General features: G+C 46.1%; 1 protein-coding gene across 1 annotated transcript in view; it reads right to left on the reverse strand.

Annotated features, from left to right (window-relative positions):
* Window positions 1-319: 319 nt before the first annotated feature.
* Window positions 320-19590, reverse strand: part of DDX52 (DExD-box helicase 52) — a 29279-nt gene continuing 10008 nt past the window's right edge. The window contains exons 6-15 of the mRNA XM_075589526.1: window positions 19074-19185; window positions 18900-18972; window positions 18210-18413; window positions 16987-17077; window positions 16730-16852; window positions 15545-15695; window positions 15084-15159; window positions 6561-6632; window positions 5844-5936; window positions 320-703 (exon numbers count right to left, since the gene is read on the reverse strand). Of these exons, the coding sequence (XP_075445641.1) occupies window positions 619-703; window positions 5844-5936; window positions 6561-6632; window positions 15084-15159; window positions 15545-15695; window positions 16730-16852; window positions 16987-17077; window positions 18210-18413; window positions 18900-18972; window positions 19074-19185 (1080 nt within the window). The 3' untranslated portion in view covers window positions 320-618. The remainder of the gene's footprint in view (window positions 704-5843; window positions 5937-6560; window positions 6633-15083; window positions 15160-15544; window positions 15696-16729; window positions 16853-16986; window positions 17078-18209; window positions 18414-18899; window positions 18973-19073; window positions 19186-19590) is intronic.

Genomic DNA, 19590 nt, shown 5'->3' on the forward strand with positions numbered 1-19590 from the left:
GGCCAGGGGCTTGCCCTTGTGCCGAAAAACAGTAAGTCTGCTTGATCTGTATACACATTGTATAAAACATGTAATGCTTTTTTAGGCAGTGCCAGGAAGCATCTGCAACTTATGTAAGTAACGATGTTCTTTAGCATTTCTAATTCTTGCAACAACATAAAAAAAAAAAAAGTATGGAAAGTGGGAGTAAATTTGTGCAAACAATTATCTATTTGAGCCTTAAACCAACAAAAAAATATAAAAATAAAAAAGGATTGTAAGCTCTTCAAAAACGGACTTAATACTGTAAGCTGGCTTGATATTGAGTGCAAGCATGAAATATATATAATACAACCCTTTATTATACAAACATTCGTGTATCTTGTGATACAAATGTTTAGAAGAACCAGAATTTAAGCAACATCACATATTATTGAACAAAATGCTGTATGCAACAGAAAGCTGCATCTGCAGTCTAACTGTATATGTGTTCCACCCATTCAGATTAATTGCAGAAACATTTCATGTCCCAAGCAATGTTTCAGATGTTCCTGATACCAAACAGCAATCTTGTGGATTAGAGCTGTTAAGAAGTTTTGGATGAGCGTATTCCCTCAAGTATTCCAGATGTCAGAAATCTCAGCTTTCTGGTGCTGCCTGCTTCTGGCTTCTTTCTGGCACAGCGACATTTTTCTTCTCTTTCAGATTCTTTTTAATAATATTTCTGTTGAGAGAAAACAACAAAATCAATACAGCTACGTTTCCAGCAACTTGCCAATATTTCTTAAAACAGCGCTACGTTTGTCTCCTTAAAATTGAATTGTTTTGAAGGCATACGTGACACAATAGTTGCAGTCAGTAGTCACCAATCATGAATTACTGCTCCTGGTGTATCAGCCATCTTTGACATATACAGCTCAACCACGTTATAGCGCGATCCGCTATAACGAGGGTCCGCTTATAATGCGGTTTGAGCGTGGACCCCGAATTTACATACATTACATACACTCACAGCACACTGCAACACACTCACAGCACACTGCACACACACTCACAGCACACTGCACACACACAGCACACACCATACACTCACAGCACACTGCATACACACGACACACTGACACACACAGTCAAATACACACACACACACAGACACACTGTCTCTTTAAGGGAGCTTGCTCTCGCAAGACGGAAGCAGAAGCAGGAAGCAGAGACAGGGAGAAGAGCTGCCAGATGCCGGGTAAGTGCTGTGTGCTGTTGCCGCTGTTGCCGCTGCCCCACCGGGTCTGGGAACGCTGGGAGAGTTCTCAGCTTTTCCCCTCCGGCGGACACGGAACCACCACCACAAAATTTTTTTTTTTTGCGGCCATTTTTTTCCCGCGACACCGTTTATAACGCGGTGGTCGCGGGTGGCCCCCGAGGACCGCGCTATAACGGGGCTAAGCTGTATCATCATTTATAACATTGGATGCATCATTAGGGTTGAATTGCAGAGATTATAAAATACCCTAAACGTTCCAAAAAGGAAATAAAAGATTTCTAAATACAAAGCATGCTTGCCTTTTAAATATTTTATTTAAATTTGTTAAAAAAAACAAAAAAAAAACCCCACGCTTTCAACTACACTAGTATCAGCGGAGAACGGTGTAAGCAAGTCACCAAAGCAATTTTGTTGGTATAAATGTTATTCCAATGTTGGTAAATTGGTGATTTGGTTACACACTGGAATAAAAACTACAGCTTCTAAAATAGCTGATTTCTGGGGTACTGAAGGAGCAGCTCAGTGAGTAAAGACACCGACTCTGTAACCAATGACACTGAGCCTGGTTCAAATCCTTGTGACCTTGGGCAAGTCACTATCTCCCTGTGCCTCAGGCACCAAAAACAGATTGTAAACTCATCTGGGCAGGGACTGTGTCTGTAAAAATCCTATGTGCTGTGTATTGCACACTATACAGACATACCCTGGTTAAAGGACACTCGCAAGTAAGGACATATCGCCCAATAGTCAAACGGCAGCTCGCGTATACGCCTATCAGCACGTCCTGAACAGCAATACCGGCTCCCTACCTGTACTGAAGCTGTGCGCAAGCGGGGAGACTATAGAGCCTGTTACAAATGAGTTATTTACATCAGTTATGCACGTATATGACTATTGCAGTACAGTACATGCATCGATAAGTGGGGAAAAGGTAGTGCTTCACTTTAAGTACATTTTCGTTTTACATACATGCTCTGGCCCCATTGCGTACGTTAATACAGGGTATGCCTGTTCTGTAATTGTGAAGCGCTTTGAGTTCCACTGGGAGAAAAGTTTTATATTAAATAAAGTTATTATGATTCCAATTTACATGTGAACTTTACGACTGCTTAGAGTTTTAGTAAGTTGCAATGGTCTACTTGTAATATATATGTATATATGTGTATGTATGTATATATGTGTATGTATGTATATATGTGTATGTATGTATGTATATATGTATATATGTATATATGTATATATGTATATATGTATATATGTATATATATATATATAAAAAGGCTTTTAAGTGGCAGAACCAAATTTATGAATCGCTATGTACACAGTTGGCAATTATATAATTAAAAATACAATACAATTACCCGCCTGTGCATTAGACATTAAAAAAAAAGCCTGTAAATACATTATGTACACAGTCAGCATTGTGTGAGCATACAATGTTCTACTAAGATTGTAAGCTCTTCTTCGGGGCAGGGACTCATTTTTCCTAATGTTACTTTTATGTCTCAAGCGCTTATTCCCATTATCTGTTATATTATTATGTCACGTGTATTTCTGCTGTGAAGCGCTATGTACATAGATGGTGCTATCAAAATAAAGATATACATACTAAGGCTGCGCTTATAGTGCCAGCGACGCGACGGCGACGTCGCCACAAAACAAATGCATGGTTGCTTATGTAGGTGCTTATAGTGGACGCGACGGCGACGGAGCGACTAGAAATTTGGTAGCCAGTATTATTTGATTTTTTGAGAGACGGTCTCCTCATGTGACAGGCTGTAACCAATCAGATAGCTTCTGATGCAGGGAGAGGGGGAATGTGTCTGTGTGTGAGTGCAGGGAGAGGGGGGGGGGGGATTGTGTGAGTGTGTGTGTGGGGGGGGATTGTGTGTGTGTGTGTGTGTGTGAGATTGTGTGTGTGTGGGATTGTGTGTGTGTGGGGGGGGATTGTGTGTGTGTGGGGGGGGATTGTGTGTGTGTGTGTGTGTGTGTGTGTGTGTGTGTGTGAGATTGTGTGTGTGTGTGTGTGTGTGAGATTGTGTGTGTGTGTGGGGGGGGGGATTGTGTGTGTGTGTGTGGGAGTGTGTGTGTGTGTGTGGGATTGTGTGTGTGTGTGGGATTGTGTGTGTGTGTGGGATTGTGTGTGTGTGTGGGATTGTGTGTGTGTGTGGGATTGTGTGTGTGTGTGGGATTGTGTGTGTGTGTGTGGGATTGTGTGTGTGTGTGGGATTGTGTGTGTGTGTGTGGGATTGTGTGTGTGTGTGGGATTGTGTGTGTGTGGGATTGTGTGTGTGTGGGATTGTGTGTGTATGTGGGATTGTGTGTGTGTGTGTGTGTGTGTGCGATTGTGTGTGTGTGTGTTTGTGTGTGTGGGAGGGATTGTGCGTGTGGGAGGGATTGTGCGTGTGGGAGGGATTGTGTGTGTGTGTGGGGGGGGGGGGAGGGGGGATTGTGTGTGTGTGGGGGGAGTGTGTGTGTGGGTGTGTGAGAGTGTGGGGGTGTGAGAGTGTGGGTGTGTGAGAGTGTGGGTGAGAGAGAGTGTGGGTGTGAGAGAGTGTGGGTGTGAGAGAGTGTGGGTGTGTGAGAGTGTGGGTGTGTGAGAGTGTGGGTGTGTGAGAGTGTGGGTGTGTGAGAGTGTGGGTGTGTGAGAGTGTGGGTGAGAGAGTGTGGGTGAGTGAGAGTGTGGGTGAGTGAGAGTGTGGGTGAGTGAGAGTGTGGGTGAGTGAGAGTGTGGGTGTGAGAGTGTGGGTGTGAGAGATCAGGGCCGCCAACAGAAATCATTGGGCCCAGGACAAAAGAAAGGAGCAGCCCCCGCCTCCCCCAACCCATAGCGCACCTACCACGGAAATATTTTTTTTTAGCGCGTAACTTTTAATTAACCCCCCAATACATATAAAAAAAACACCCCACCCCTCCAATACATATAAAAATAAATCCCACCCCCCCAATACATCTACAACTATACCCCACTCCCCCCCCCAATACATATATAAAATACACCCCCCAATACATATAAAAATCAGGCTTACCTTGGGGATTAAAAAGAATGAAGATGATCGATGTCAGCGCTGCTCCGTTAGATGACAGACTCACCAGGTAGGTAAAATCAATTTATTAAATCTACATAAAACAGATACTGAAACACAACAAAAAAGACCTCCTCCCACACGTTTCGGGCGAGTTCGCCCTTTCTCAAGGAGTATAATATATATATACTCCTTGAGAAAGGGCGAACTCGGCCGAAACGCGTGGGAGGAGGTCTTTTTTGTTGTGTTTCAGTATCCGTTTTATGTAGATTTAATAAATTGATTTTACCTACCTGGTGAGTCTGTCATCTAACGGAGCAGCGCTGACATCGATCATCTTCATTCTTGTTTACCTTCGGATCGCGGTCGCGCAGGAAGTGCGTCATTCACCCCTTCAGGGAACACAACGACCGGGAGCAACAGAGGGGACGGACCACCGTGAGCTCTATCCGTGGGCTGCTGCATCTGCGGCCGCTGGCCCCACATGGGAAGCGGGTCTGCAAGTGGCTCTTACCCCGTATCTCCAGAAGGTCTTTTTCCTGCTCCATATATTTTCTTATTTAGCTAGACAGCTGTGGGAGTCACCCTAGAGTGGACAGACTGTTTCCTTGGATATTTACCTTGGGGATTATCTCAGGTTGGGCCGATGGCTGAAGGGAAGGGCGGTGTGGTGGGAAGGGGGGGGGCGGTGTGGTGGGGGGGGGGTGGTTTGGTGGAGTCTGGCGATGGGGGGTGGGGGGGGCCTGTGGCTGACGGTGGCCCGGCGGCTGGAGGGGCTGCGGTGGTGGGGGCCCGGCAGCTGGCGGGACTGTGGGGGGCCTGCGGAACTGCGGGGGGCCTGTGGGTGGCGGGACTGCGGGGGCTGGCGGTGGCAGAGCCCAGCTGCAGGTCACAGCAGTTGCTGCCGGCTCTGCTGCGCTGCAGGCACCTCAGTCCCAAAATGGCTGCTCATGCGAGCGCCGGGCCTCCCTCTCACGCCGGCGAGGAGGCTTAGCCCAGCTGACTTCCAGCGCTGCCGAGAGACCCGGCACCGGGTGCAGCGTTTTATTATTGGGGGTGTATTTTTATATGTATCGGGGGGATGGGGGTGTATTTTTATATGTATTGGGGGGGTCACATAAATGTTGTGCGCTAAAATTTGTTTTTCCGTGGTAGGTGCGCTATGGGTTGGGGGGGGAGGGACCCTGCTCCTTTCATTTGTCCTGGGCCCCATGATTTCTGTTGGCGGCTCTGATTGTGTGTGTGTGTGTCTGTGTCTGTGTGTGTCACATTATATGAACAACTTTAAAATAGTAAATTCTCCCGTAATTTAAAGTAAAAGTACTGTATGCTCAGCATACAAACAGAAATTACAACTCCTCTCCATTTCAGCCTTCCCCCTTGCTCTTGTCCCCGCCTCTCTGCCTTCCGTCACTCCCCTTGTAGCTAGAGACGTCTCCCAAACTCAAATTACAACTTTCGCTTGGGCTACGGAGACGGGAGACGGGAGACTGTAGCCGTAGCCGGCACTATAAGCGCAGCCTAACATAGGAAAAGAAATCCCAATGAAACCGATAGTGTTAAAAATAGATACATACTTTTTTCTTTTGGCTTTTTCCAAAATGTACTTTGGAGTCGTACGGATTTGTTGTCTTTTTAGAGGGTTCTTTATCATCCTCTTCTTCTGTTTGCTGGAAACAAAATTTATACATAGAATTACAGCAAAAACACAATCAGATACTGGCAACATAAAATACAATGCATTTTTTTGTGTGTTGCAGTCTACCCCAGAAGAAATAATATTTAACTAAACCACGGTCCTCAACAAACGTTAAGGCCTCTATCTACCTTAGCCTTTCTTATTTAAGCCCATGGTGATATTACAATACAATGTTGTATATTTAATTAGCTCTTTTCTCCACTAGTCCTTTGCTGGGATAACTACATTAGAATTTGCATTAACATATATATATATATATATATATATATATATTTTTAAACAGCCTCATAAGCAGTTGCTATTTTTTGTTACTCTAAATGAGGCAATTGTCAGAATATGAAGCAGCACAATGTACAGTAGTCATTGCTTTGAACTTAGTAATGTCATTTATGGTATACCAAGGATGTGGGGTCATGCTTTACTATTGTGTAAAATGTGAAACCCAGATATTTAAATAACACTCAATACTGAATTCTTTTAAACAAAACAGTAGGGGTGAAGGTGTGCTGAACATCGATAAATACAGCTCAAAAAAACCCTCAGAGTTTCACTTTAATACTGATGTACGATGTCAATTTGCAATCTATAAACTCACCTTTGTAATTTGCGAAAGTGTTTGATATAGTCCGGCACAGGGCATCCTGCTTGCTGTATAACACTGGCTACACTGTAAACAAATAAGGTTAATCGTAACTGTATCCATTTCTATCAAAACAATTATGTAAATGTATTACATACATGCAGGAAAAAGAGAAACAATAAATATGGCAGTGATCTGATGACACAGGTGCTCATGGCTTTAAAGGAGCAGTCCAAGCTATGGGTTTAAAAAAAAAAATACGATTTAAGCAAGGGGTCTCCAGAGCAGAAGCCATTTCAGTTCCAGGGACAACCCTGCCTCCCGAGATACTTGCATCCGTACGGGGTGCTGGTATCTCTGCCGTTTAAAGATCTTGGGCACGCGGGCCAATAGGAAGCCGCAAGGGATGAGATCATGGCTTCTTATCGGCCCGTGTGGCGTGGGAGCCTTGAAAGCCGCCATTACGAGTGTCACGGGAGACCAGGGCAATTACACCAGGGATCAGTACACTAGACCAGCGGTGCGCAAACTGGGGACATGGGATTTTTCTGGGGGGGGGCGGGCAGTTGCACAGGCGCCACACTCTTCCCCAAGGCATTTAAATTAAATGCCAGGGGACCGTGCAAGGTCTCTGCAACCTCAACTTACCGGGATTCAGCCAACTTCGTCACGTCGCCATGACAACACGGCATCAAATGCCGCCGCGGGGTCATGTGACGTGAGCGTCGGCATTGAAACACACGTCAAATGAGGCTGCGAGGTCACGTGACCCTCGGCGTCATTTGACGCCAGGTCACTGGGGAGGGGGGGCGAGCTCTAGAGCCGGCAGACAGTGGGAAGCGCAACAAAAAACCTTTGCGCACCCCTGCACTAGACATAAATGCAGAATTGAAAGGTGAATTTATTGGAAAACGTTTCCACAAACCTTCAGTACATAAACCCCCCCCCAAACTGGGGGAACAACCTAAAATCCTAAGTGCAGGGACCTCTGTACGGAAGTTTACCCCAATATGCGTTCCAACTTGCGCCGCTGTCCTAGGTAGTATGGGCAGCACTTCCTTGCTCTCCGTTAGCCAGCAGTTTTAAATTCCCTGCCGTTGTTTCACTCCAAACAGCTCAGGCAGACATTGCACACACAGACCACAGCTCCACAACCCTGCACTGTGTCTCCTCGGTTCCCTTCTACGGACTTTGTTAGCTCTTTCAGCACACACCCTTCACAAAAGGCCATCAGGTCCAGAATGACTCAGTTGAGGCTGGGGAGGAGTCTTTATCCCGCTATCCCAATCAGGGAGATGCAAGCCAGTCTGTGTAGGAACAATAGGCCTGCTCTCTGCACACGGCCCCAAAGCCGATGGATGAGATTACTGGGGTTGAAGGTGGGCCAGAAAGCCCAAATTTGGTCATTCTGATCCTTTAACATAGTCCACAGGATACAGGTCAATACAGATACAGACCCCAAGACTTACAGCTTTCTTGCAGAACACGTCCACTCAGCAGGTGGTAAACCTCTCCCTGGTTCCTCAACAATGGGCCTAATCCCATCAATATTCAGGCCTAGATTACAGCTCCTTTTGCAAGAGAGCAAGAACCACTGTAGGTGCACCCTCTTTAACAGATTTGTAACCAACTGTTTTACATACTTTAAGAACATCATATAGAACTGGTACAATAAACTGTACATACATAACTACATCATATTGACAGGTAGGGGTAATGGCGGGATTAACCTTTAAGAGCAGGAACTAAAAAGGAGGGACTGTGATGAGTCACAGGCCAACCAAAAGAATTGTGTTATAGGTGCAGACATGGGAAAATTCTAACTTTTAATGAAGATAATTAAAATAAGATGGCAATGGTAAAATGAAATAAGCCGGCGCAGTGTAACACTCGTGCAGTGAACTAGAATAAGTGTCAAAATGAAGCTAAAAAACTGGGATGAAGCACAGAGCTCAAATAGTGCCATGTTGTGGCTAAATTCATAGAGAAAAAAAAACAGTCTTCAGGGCACTCCTTAGCCAAACAGGATCCCAACTGAATGAATAATAAACGCTGGTCTCAAAAAATTGAATAAAGTGAAAAAAGAATTTATTGCAACATAGGTGAACAATAAAAGTACCCCCTACGCGTTTCAACTAACTAGTGGTCTTTGTCAAGGAGTCAGGGAGTTGCCTAAACCACAGGTGTGCAGACGTGCAGTGTGACCTGACGCTGTGGGAGATCGGCAGCAGGAACCCTGGTGTGGAGTGATGCGGAGCAGTGGATGCAGTGTGCAGGTGTAGCTCACGAGTAAGAGCTTTTCTGGCTGTCAGATGGAGTTCCCTATGGAGCATTTGTGCGTGGGGGAGGAATGCAGCAGGAGCCCGGTGCGGTGTGTTTGTGAGGCAGATCAGCCCAGCCCGTTACTGAAAGGGGAGATTTCATCTCTGCGAGTGAGAGCCGTTCCAGCACGCAGCACAGCTCTATGTGGCATATGTGAGTACAAGCAGATGGTGTTTTTTCTTCTGCAGCTCTAGCCGCATAGCTTATCTCTGCTTCTGTCAAGCCAGCTGCACTTTGCCCATAATTTAGTCCTAAGGAGGACAGCAGAGGGTGTTTTAAGTGGGATTAGAGGACTTGAATTGGTTTTCTTCCCCACCTCACCTCTTTGGTCTGGACTCTGGATATTCAGTGCTCACTCCCTCCATTTTTGCCCCTTCTCCAATTGTGGGACCCCATGTTTTATATATATATTCTTTTCCTATACCCTGGAGCGCATGGCAGTTCCTCTTTTCATTCTGTGGCTAAACCAAGACTGGCTAGTAAGTCTATGTAGATGAACCATATGCCAGTGGGAAAATGCCCACGATGCCTAAAATATCACTTGGCTGGTTCGCCCTCATTGGCTGAACCGCCGCCACGCCAAAAATCTTGTTTTTTGGCCAGGGCGGTCGCACATCGCTGCCTGTGTGCGCACGCACGCACGCACACGACGACTGGGGCCTTCCCCATAGAGGGCTGTGCCTTGTGTACGGTGCGCACACCATAGCGCACGCCGTGGCTGCCACTTGGGACCTGGCTTAACTCCTGATGCAGAGCTACCACATAGTTTGACTCATTCATGCATCGGATTACCGGGTATGGTCCGGACCACGCAGCCCGGAGCTTGTTCTGGCGAGTTAGCTTTAAAACAAGCACCTGCTGCCGCAGGATAAACTCTCCGCTATGGACATTTCTGCCTGGTTGGAGCTTCCGTGAGGTTAGCCTGTGCTAACCCCATCAGATTGGACAACTGATCCCTGCACTCCACCACATACTGGAGCACCGTCACATCCGTTGTGGTCTCCCACTCCCATCCCTCCCGGAACAGGTCGAGCGAACAGTAGGTGCTGCATGTGTGCTTCCCAGTCTCCTCCTTTGGCCTCCACAAAGGCCGCAGCATTTGTTTCAAGGTGCCATTGAAACGCTCGCAGTCCGTTGGTTTGAGGATAGTAGGGGGCCGGGAGGAGAGGGGTCATCCCGCACGCAGCCCAGAGAATTTGGAATATACCTTTTCCCCGGCCTACTGGAAATCAGAGGCCCGATCACAGGTAGCACCCTTGGGGGTGCCTTGCCGCTCTACTCACTGGCAGGTATTACAGGTGCGGCACAATGCCAATGCCTCCTGTGAAACCCCCGGGCAGTAAAAATTCTGGGTCAGCCTCGCTCTCGTACAGGTAACACCCCTGGTTCCCTGTTAGCGGGATCGCATGCGCTAAGCGCACCAAATGTGCCCGGTACGTACTGGGTACCACAAACTGACACTTGGTCGTCCATGGTCTGTCTGGTGCTATCGGGGCTTGTTCCCAGTTTAAGAGTCCACGGTCGGAGGACGGTTCAGCAGCACACTTCCTCATGCCCGCCAAGTTCGGATCTGTCTGCATGGCAACCCAGAACGCCCGACTCTGCTCCGGCCCTAGTCACGTGTGATATTAGTCCCCGTATTACCTGGTCAACATCCTCTGAAACGTCCATGAATATAGGCTCCATGGTCCTGGGGGTGATGGGTTTAGGGTAGGGAGCCTGAACGAAACCTGATGCTGGGTCAGGATCCCGGCGACTCTGGCTCAAAGTCACCGCGGCTACAGCCGTCGCATAGTCCTCCTCGTAGCTGCATCGGAGCCAACCCAAGTTGTTGCCAAAAATGATGCGGTATCTAATGCGGGCAAAATGCCAACTTCGCAGATGCCTTGACCTGCGTCCCACTCCAGGAGAACGCGGCCATCTATATTTGCTGCCATCCGTCCGGTTCACCCTCATCCCTTTCCTGGGTAGAAGGTTCTCTGGATTGACCATATCAGGCCAAACTAGAGAGTGACAGCAGTGCCAAGTTGAGCATATCGGTGATTATCCAGTCCCTAATGGTCTTAGGTGCTTGATCCTGGCGTCTGTGGGATCAAGACCTACTGTTGCTGTGGCGACCTGGGGTGCTGCTCCAGCTGGGAGAAGAGGGTTGGTCACTTGTGTCTCTGCAATCAGCATCGGGAACACAGGGGATGGTGCTGGGTCGCCAGGACTGCCTATCCAGGTGATGGACCAGGCCGCTGGGATACGTTGCCCGGCCCCTGCAACCAGTCCCGTTTCATGTGCCCAGACTTGTTACACCCAAAAAAACACCACCGTTCATGGGTGAACTCTGTGGTTGCCGGCGAGCTGGTAGACACTGTGGCTGGCCACCACGAGCTTTCGCCGGTTTGGCTGTCGGGCCAGAAAGGCACTGTGGGGATAAGGGGCCCCAGGGGCCGTCTATGGAGCTGGGGTCGGGCGGTCACAACGTCATCTGCTAAGGCGGCTGCTTGCTTGACGCTGGACGGCTTACGGTTTGTAACCCACTCCCGACCATCAGTTTAAGGGGTCTTAAAGGTGGTCACCTCACACCTGTCGATCCACCCTTTAGACTGGTGCTCAGGCCAGGACAAATTTGCGGTGCCTGTCCTGGCACCCTTTGTTCAGAGCTTTGAACTGGGCCCAGTAGGTCTCTGGCGTAATGGCATATCTGGCCAAGAGAACCTCCTTTACAACCGGGTAGTCCTTCGCATCCTTCGGTCCATCTCTTGGTGTAACACGGCTGCTTTGCCGCACAGCTGCGGGACTAGGTTTTTGACCCAGTCATGCTGCGGTAGTTGGTGCATCTTGCAATGGTTCTCTAAGGACCGTCAATGTCAACGGTATCCTCGGAAAACTTGGCAAAGCTCTCATAGGCGAGTCGGGGTGCTAGACTGGCCAGGGACTCCCGACTTCGAGGACGATCAGGAAGGTGCCCGGCTGGTCAAAAGTTGGAGCACGGCAACTCGCTCAGCAGAGCTGGCATCGCTTCCCAGGTCCTCCAGGACACGCCTAACGTCCACCGGCATACCCATTTCCACTGGTGGTAGCACCGCTGGAGCCTTCACCGCCTCATCCCTCGAGTGGACAATTCTGGTAGTTCAGAAGGGCCGACAACCATCTCAGGGCTGCCCAGTGCCTCAGCTCCAACCACTGAGCGCCTGGCCTCGTAGACCAACAGGTCCGTGACCAACTGTTTCTTATTGTGGTTCTCGGTGGTTATTTCACACTTCACATCAGAGTGCGATACGGTTCTTGGTCCAAGACCGATATTTGGCCGACATCCTCCTAGTCTCGTATGTTTGTCGACTAAACTACAGGGAATGGTATAGGGTGTGTGTCCGAGCATTGGAGTATTTGTAACTCATTTCTATGGTTTTCAAAATTGAGACCATACTCAGGACAGATATTCCCGGATGAACATCGCTGCTGAGCCTAGCGATCTGTGAGGATTGTCTGTCGGTCCCGCCCCCGTGACGGGACAGGTGACGCGTGCGGCGTTAGCAGGTTGGGGGACACCGCTCGTCCCGCGCTTAGGCCCCACGACGCGTCCCATGACAAAGCAGCTGACGCGCCGCTCTACCAGGCTGGAGAACACCGCATGGATCTCACTCAGGCTCTGCCCCCGTGACCTCATGGGTAAGGTGCACCACGCGCAAGCGCCGCACTACCTTGGGCACATGAGGGGTTAACTCCCTCTCCAATTACCCTTGGCCTGCACTTCTCTCCGTCCCTGCGTATCAGTGGACTGAATATGTCTAGGGGCGGGTTTCATTCATTACTCTGCAGCTGTGTGCTGCCCCACAATTGGCTGCCTCTTCCTTTAATACTCAGCAAGCCCTACTGCAAACTGGCTGAGCATAAACCCTGTTTAAGTACTTGTGTTTGCCTCAAACACCCTGCTGCCTTGCTGCTGTCTTGTCTTGCGTATCCTGTTCCTGTTTTGACCTCGGTTTGCATCTGGAGCTCCGCCTCTCTGACCCTGGCTTGCTATTGGACTTCTACCATCTCTACTCCTGGACCCCGGCACCGCACAACGACTATCCGACTTCTCCAATCCCTGACCACAGCGAGTATATACAACCATTCTGATCTCTCCTATCCTGACCCAGCTACATGACCTTGCTCTGTACTCCGGACGCAGTCTCGCAGTTGGAGGTCGGTGTATTCCAACATCCCCACCTCAGCCTCGCGGTCCCATCCTGTTTGTGGTGAGCACTCTTTACACGATCCCGCCGTTGCCACGACAAAAATCCTGCCACAGGAGACCAGGACAATTACACCAGGGTTCAGTAACAAGTTTCCACAAACCTCCAGTACATAAAACACAGACACATACACCAAACTGGGGTAACAACCGAAGGTCTTAGGTGCGGGGACCTCCACCCGGAAGCTTACCCCGATATGTATTCCCAACTTGCGCCGCTGTCCTCAGTAATATAGGCAGCACTGTCTTGCTCTCCGCTAGCAGTTTTAAATTCCCTGCCCGTGTAAAGACTACGGACTTGAAACCGCACAGCGCATCCTCCCGAGCACCACCACGCACCCGCGGGTTGCCAACGGATCGCACTGCTTACCTGACGCGCACAGCGCGCATGCACACCAGGATGGCGTCATCCGATGCCGCAGACTTTTAAGCTCCGCCTCCGGATCGCGCCTCACGCTACCTGTGCGTGGCGCTCGCACGTGACACGTGCACCACGCCCCCAAGATCCGTGTCAACATTCTTTAGCTGTACAAACAGCTACACCTGCTCGTTGAGCCCTGGACCTATCACAGCTGCCGCAGAGTCCGCGCCCCCGCTCCACCCCCCATGTGGGTTGGCTGATCCAGCCTTTATATGCTCACCAATGTCATAGGCCCATTGGCTGAGCATAGATACTTGTTACCTGTGTTTACCCTTGCTGTTCCTGCCTTGTTCCTGTCCGGTTGCTTTGTTCCAGTTTTGATCTTCTGTGTACCGAACCGGCTTGTTTTGACTACTCCAACCTCTGGCTCCTGATCTTGGCTACCTCTGACTCCTCGCCCCTCTCTAATCCTGAACTCGGCATTGCACCTCGGCCACTCGCCACATCGGCAAAAGTACCTTCTACGCTCCGGATATCTCCTACGTTGAACTCGGCAAGTATAAAGACTACACTGATCTCTATATCCCTGACCCGGCGGTCAAGGCAAACCTACACTCAGGACGTGGCCCCGTGCCTGTGGCTTGTGTTTGTTACTACTCCCATCTCAGTACCGGGGTCTCCTCTTGTTTGTGGTGAGCACAGCGTGACAGCCGGTGCTGCACTCCAAACAGCTCAGGCCAACATTGCACACACAGACCACAGCTTCACCGGCTGCTTCAGAGCCTTGCACTGGGTCTCCTCGGTTCCCTTCTGCTGACTCTTTGAGCTCTGTCAGCACACAGCCTTTACAAAGTCCAGAATGACTCCGTTAAGGCTGGGGAGAAGGAGTATTTATACCCCTGTCCCAATCAGTGACGTGCCAGCCATTCTTGGTAGGAACAATAGTCCTGGTCTCTGCTCACAAATCCAGACCCGGTTCATGAGATTACTAGGGTCATTTCTATCCTTTAACATAGCCTAACATGATGTAAACAGGTACAGGACAATGCCCATACAATACAGATACAGCTTTCTTGCAGAAGAAGTCCACTCAGCAGATTGTCGAACTCTCCCTGGTTCCTCAACAATGGGCCTAATCCCAGTAGTACATTACCAAACTCTGTTGTGATTACAGCTCCTTTTGCGAGAGAGCGTTAACCAGTGCAGGTCCATTCTCTTGAACAGAGCTGTACATCACTGTTTTACATACTTTAAGAATAACATATATAGAACTGGTACAATAAACTGTACATACATAAAGCATATTGACAGGTAATGGCGAGTGTAACCTTTAAGAGCAGCCAAATCGACCTCTACCATCACAACGAGAACCTCAGCTAGCCCAGCCGGAGCTGCTACCGGTAACCCCTACGAAGACGTAAGTATCTCAAGAAACAGCCCCCCCCCCCCCCCCACCCAAGACCTAAAATGAATGGGATTCAGCTCCGGAAACCCCTGCTTCAATCCAATTTAAAAAAAGAATAAGACGCATCACTTGAGATTGCCTCTTTAAAAAGCGAGGCTTTAGAATTGTTAAATATAAAACAGATCAAGAAAATAACTAAAAACGAAACAATACATCTCTTACCTGCGTAACAATGGTTTATCATCCTCAGTAAAGAAGCTCAGCGCCTTCCCCTTGTGTCCTGCTCTCCCAGTACGCCCTGTTAAAAAAAACAAAACAAAAAACACAATTCAGTTACTCACTCAAGACTTTTTGAACTGGTGATTTTTTTTTCTCAAAGATGCAATCGCTCAAAAATAAATAAGCAGTCTATTAAAAAAAAAAAATTTTAAATAAAAAAATTATACATATAATTTCCAGTTTCTTAAAATTGTTACTTTCAATAAAGTAGGCCACAATATTTTTATATACCGAACAAAACCCTGGTGTGACAGCATTCAAAAGCCAAGAATAACTTAAAAAGCTTTACAAAGACTTATACAGCTACATCAAATAATATATGTTTGGAGATAAGAGTATCATGTATCATGCCATCAACAACTACAATTAACAGGTACATTCAACAAGCTGGCATTGTCCGTTACCTATTCTATGTATGTACTCCACAGCGCTGGTTGGGAAGTCGTAGTTGATGACCATATTTACACCTTTGAAATCAATTCCTCTAGCTAGCAGAGCTGTACAAATCAGGACCCAAATTTTTCCTTCTCTGAAACTTCGTATGACATTATCCCTCTGTTAAAATCAAAATAAGACAACATTAATTTACATCCATTTCATTAATAAAAAAAAAGTGCTACATTTGTACGGGTCATCGTTTAAAAATAAAATAAAAATAAAATAATCTCATTACCGGAAGGATCTGCAACTTCTTGCATTATCGTTTCAACATTATTGGAGGAGGAGAGGAGTAAATACACTATTATAATAAGCAACCGTAGATCATTCACACTACGATGTAGAGCAGGGGAGCGCAAACTTTTGCTGCTGCGCCCCCTGCCTTTTCCTCCTCCAGTGCGCGCCCCATCCCCTTTTACCTTGATGCGGCATCAAATGACGCCGTAAGGACGTGACGTCACCCGCAGCGTCATTTGACGTTTGTGACGTCACAGGACGCCGCGTTGCCATGGACACAAGTCCCGACGCCTGCAGAGTCAAAGTAAGTTTAGAGTTGCAGAGGCCTTACACGATCCCCCAACATTTAATTTAAATTAAATTAATTAAGACTGCGGGGCCTCTGCAACGCAGCACCCCCCCCCCCCAGAAAAATCTCACGCCCCCCAGGGGCCACCCACATTGTGCACCCCTGATGTAGAGTATGTGTGTGAGAACACTACTGCAGCATAAAAGATTCCAGGTTCTCTTCCAACTAGAGAAGATATCGGTGTAATATTGCTCTGAAATGAGCTGTAGCTATGGCACTTTCGATTAAAATGTTGTTTTTGTTCTTAATTTTTCCTTTCACAAATCACCTCTACTTTTCCCATTTCCCAAACATTTTATACCAATGTAAAATATGCCCATGCAATATTTGCTGGCTCTTAAACATGGCCGACATTATATCAAGGAGCCGATTTGTGAAAATAATTATTTCCCCTGGGCAAAAACCAAGCAAAAATAAATAAATTAATAAAAAATAGCTTCAGTGTTTAGCTTCAAAAAACAAATGAGTACATCTTGTATATTCGGTGATATTTGCTGCTACGTTACTTACAATTTAATGTATTTTGGCTTACACTTAGAAAGCTATTGAATACAGAAAGGTATACCTGTTGCTGTGTTCTGTCTGCATGAATGGCATCCACATTAATTCCTTCATAAATAAGTTCATGAAACAACTCTTTAGCCCGATCGATAGACTGCACAAACACAAGAACTGGGGGGCTGAAACCCTGGAGTGGAGAATAAAAAGACCATCAAGGACTACAAAATTCTTTAATCTGGTTGCTTCACCAATGTTATTAAGAAAGCATGTAAACTTGCAAGCAAACATGCAACCACGTATGTTAACAGTTAATCTGTATACCTTTTTAATGAGGTCTCTCATTGCCAACAGCTTGCCTGTCTCAGACCCAACAAACAAAAGTGATTGTTCCACAGTGTCAGCCGCAGAGTTCCTGTCAATAAAACACAAAAGCATACATCTCTGGTCCTCCTTAAATCTGCTTTACAGTAAAGAAAAAAAATATTAAAGTATGGCATAATAATAATTAAAAAAAAATAATAATAAAAAAAGAACAATCTGAAATGGTCAGATTTATTAGGAGAAAGCCACGATGCAACATAATAACTTCTGTTGATATGCCTTGAAAATATTTTTGTTACCCGCGATATTTGCTCCTTTGTTTTTTTTTTCTTGAGGGCATTAAAAAGGCTATTTTTGCTCACTGGAAGTCAAGCGGTCTACTGATAAAATAGACATTACAGAATTTCTCAGGAGAATAAATAATATACAATAATAAAACACTGACGAGTGCTTTGATTTGTTGCGTTTCCCCAAAAAATTAAATAAAAACTAGGACATCTGAAAAGGAAGTCTTCTCCCAAGATCCAAACTTTGAGTTTATTTTAAAACACAGTACAATGTTTTTTTTATTTTTATTACCACTGACAGCAAATTGTTAGCAGTGTTCTAATAAACCCGTCATCCATGAAATTACGCGATAGTTCCTTACTCCCTTTGGATATGATATAGCATGGTGGACTTGCATATGATGCAATAAAACAAGAGAAAAATGGAAGTACTTATTAGTGATGTCCGAGTCTGATATGCAGCTTTTCCCAGGTTTTGCAGATCAATTCCGAACCGCACACTCAAATCCAAAGTTGGATTTCAGCAATTTAAGCCTATGCGGCTTCTTTAAAATCCCTCCGTGGGGCTCGAATTCTCGGATTTAAAAGAATCCGGTGTTGGATTTAACGTAAATCCGCTACACGGAACGCGCTTATATCAAATCCAACAGACTTTTTCGGATTCGGATTCTGTTTGCAGGTTCTTATTCTGTACTGAATCCGACACATTTTCCGTAATAGGGGAAAAAATAAATAAAAAAATTCCTGCCCTTTTGAGGCCGCAACTCAAAGCAACCGGCCAATCCGTTTTGGATTTAAGTGGAAAATTCATCCATCTTCTAGTACTTAACACAAAGTGCACTTCTGCCCTCTCACCCACCACACTTTCTACTTTTTTGTACCCCCCAAAACTTTTAATAGACTGAGTTAAAAAAAAAAAAAAGTGCCCAATCTTACCTTGCACCAACAGACACTGATACAGCGCTGTCAAGGTGTAGTTTGCACCATTGTTCCACGTCGTGAGCAAACGTTGCACTGAACATGGCTCTCTTAACCAGATGGGATGTGCAGGCCACAAATATAGAGGCCAATTGATCCCTGAATCCCATCTTCCCATCTTCAAACAACTTGTCCGACTCATCAACAACTAACCATTCAACACTATAAAAGAACGCAATGTTTGATCGTTATTTAGCAACATCGCTTTTCCTATGTTCATTATTTACCAACAAACCAATACCAAACAAAAAATAATTTCTTATATGGCTACAGAGCACATGCTTTACTAATTTAATGCAGACAAAGGGTTAAGATATAGTATATGTTGTGCAATATACTGCATTAAAACATTGGATTACATGTGGTTCAATGACGTCAAACAGGAACGAAGTCCCGCAACATAAATCTGTGTGTCATTAAAAACCTACATATCGATAATACAACTTCCAAGTAGGATTGAATGAAAAATAAAGAATGTTTTAGGATATATACCCTGATATTCTGCATTGTTCCCAAATTCGTTATTTATAAAGGGTCATAATTCAGGTGAAATTAGATAAAAATTATTTGTTGTTGCTTAAAAAAATAAATAAATATTTCCAGGAAAAAAAAAAAGGAGGGGGGGCGAGAAGAAGGGAGAGAGCGTACCTGGAGAGGTCTATTCCAGGAGGATCTTGCTTCAGCAAATAAATTAACCTATTCGGAGTGGTCACAAGGATATCTGGCGATAAAATAATAATAATAATATTTAAAAAAAACAAAAAAAAAACAAGACTTGCTTTGATTATAAACAAAGAAAATCCTTTTCGTTTCATTATGTACCATATTTCTTAGATGACTTGGGTCCAAACTTTTTTGCAGCCACAGCTGTTTTATTGATCATGTGTATCCTGAAGCCAATGCCTTCTGATAGCTTGACTAGCTCTCGATGAGTCTAAAGAATTGAGAAAGGAAAGTATATTCATTATTGTAAGTGGAAGCACAATTCTAAGTGAAAGTATACACTCTGTGGCCATTACAAGGCAGTGGTTAAAAATATACAACACTTTTGCCCAAGCTCGCAAACCAGACAAATTTCAGCCGCGAATACTAAGCCCATGTCAGAGTTCGCAAGCATGAAGTAAAATGTGCATGTCACTTTTGCTTAATATGCTAATTTGCTACATTCTCTCAAATCGCATGATACACTTAAAACCATGACTATAAAAAAGACCCATGAAACAAGTTTCACACTGTCTGGCGATTAAAGTTTACGAAATTGCAAAATCTACAAAGTTTGCAATATTGTAGCCCTATTTGGGCCTTGGCGAAACATTTCACAAGGAAGCGAAATTGGGAG

The sequence above is a fragment of the Ascaphus truei genome, chromosome 3 (genome assembly GCF_040206685.1).
Source record: "Ascaphus truei isolate aAscTru1 chromosome 3, aAscTru1.hap1, whole genome shotgun sequence".
In the NCBI taxonomy this organism is placed as follows: domain Eukaryota; kingdom Metazoa; phylum Chordata; class Amphibia; order Anura; family Ascaphidae; genus Ascaphus; species Ascaphus truei.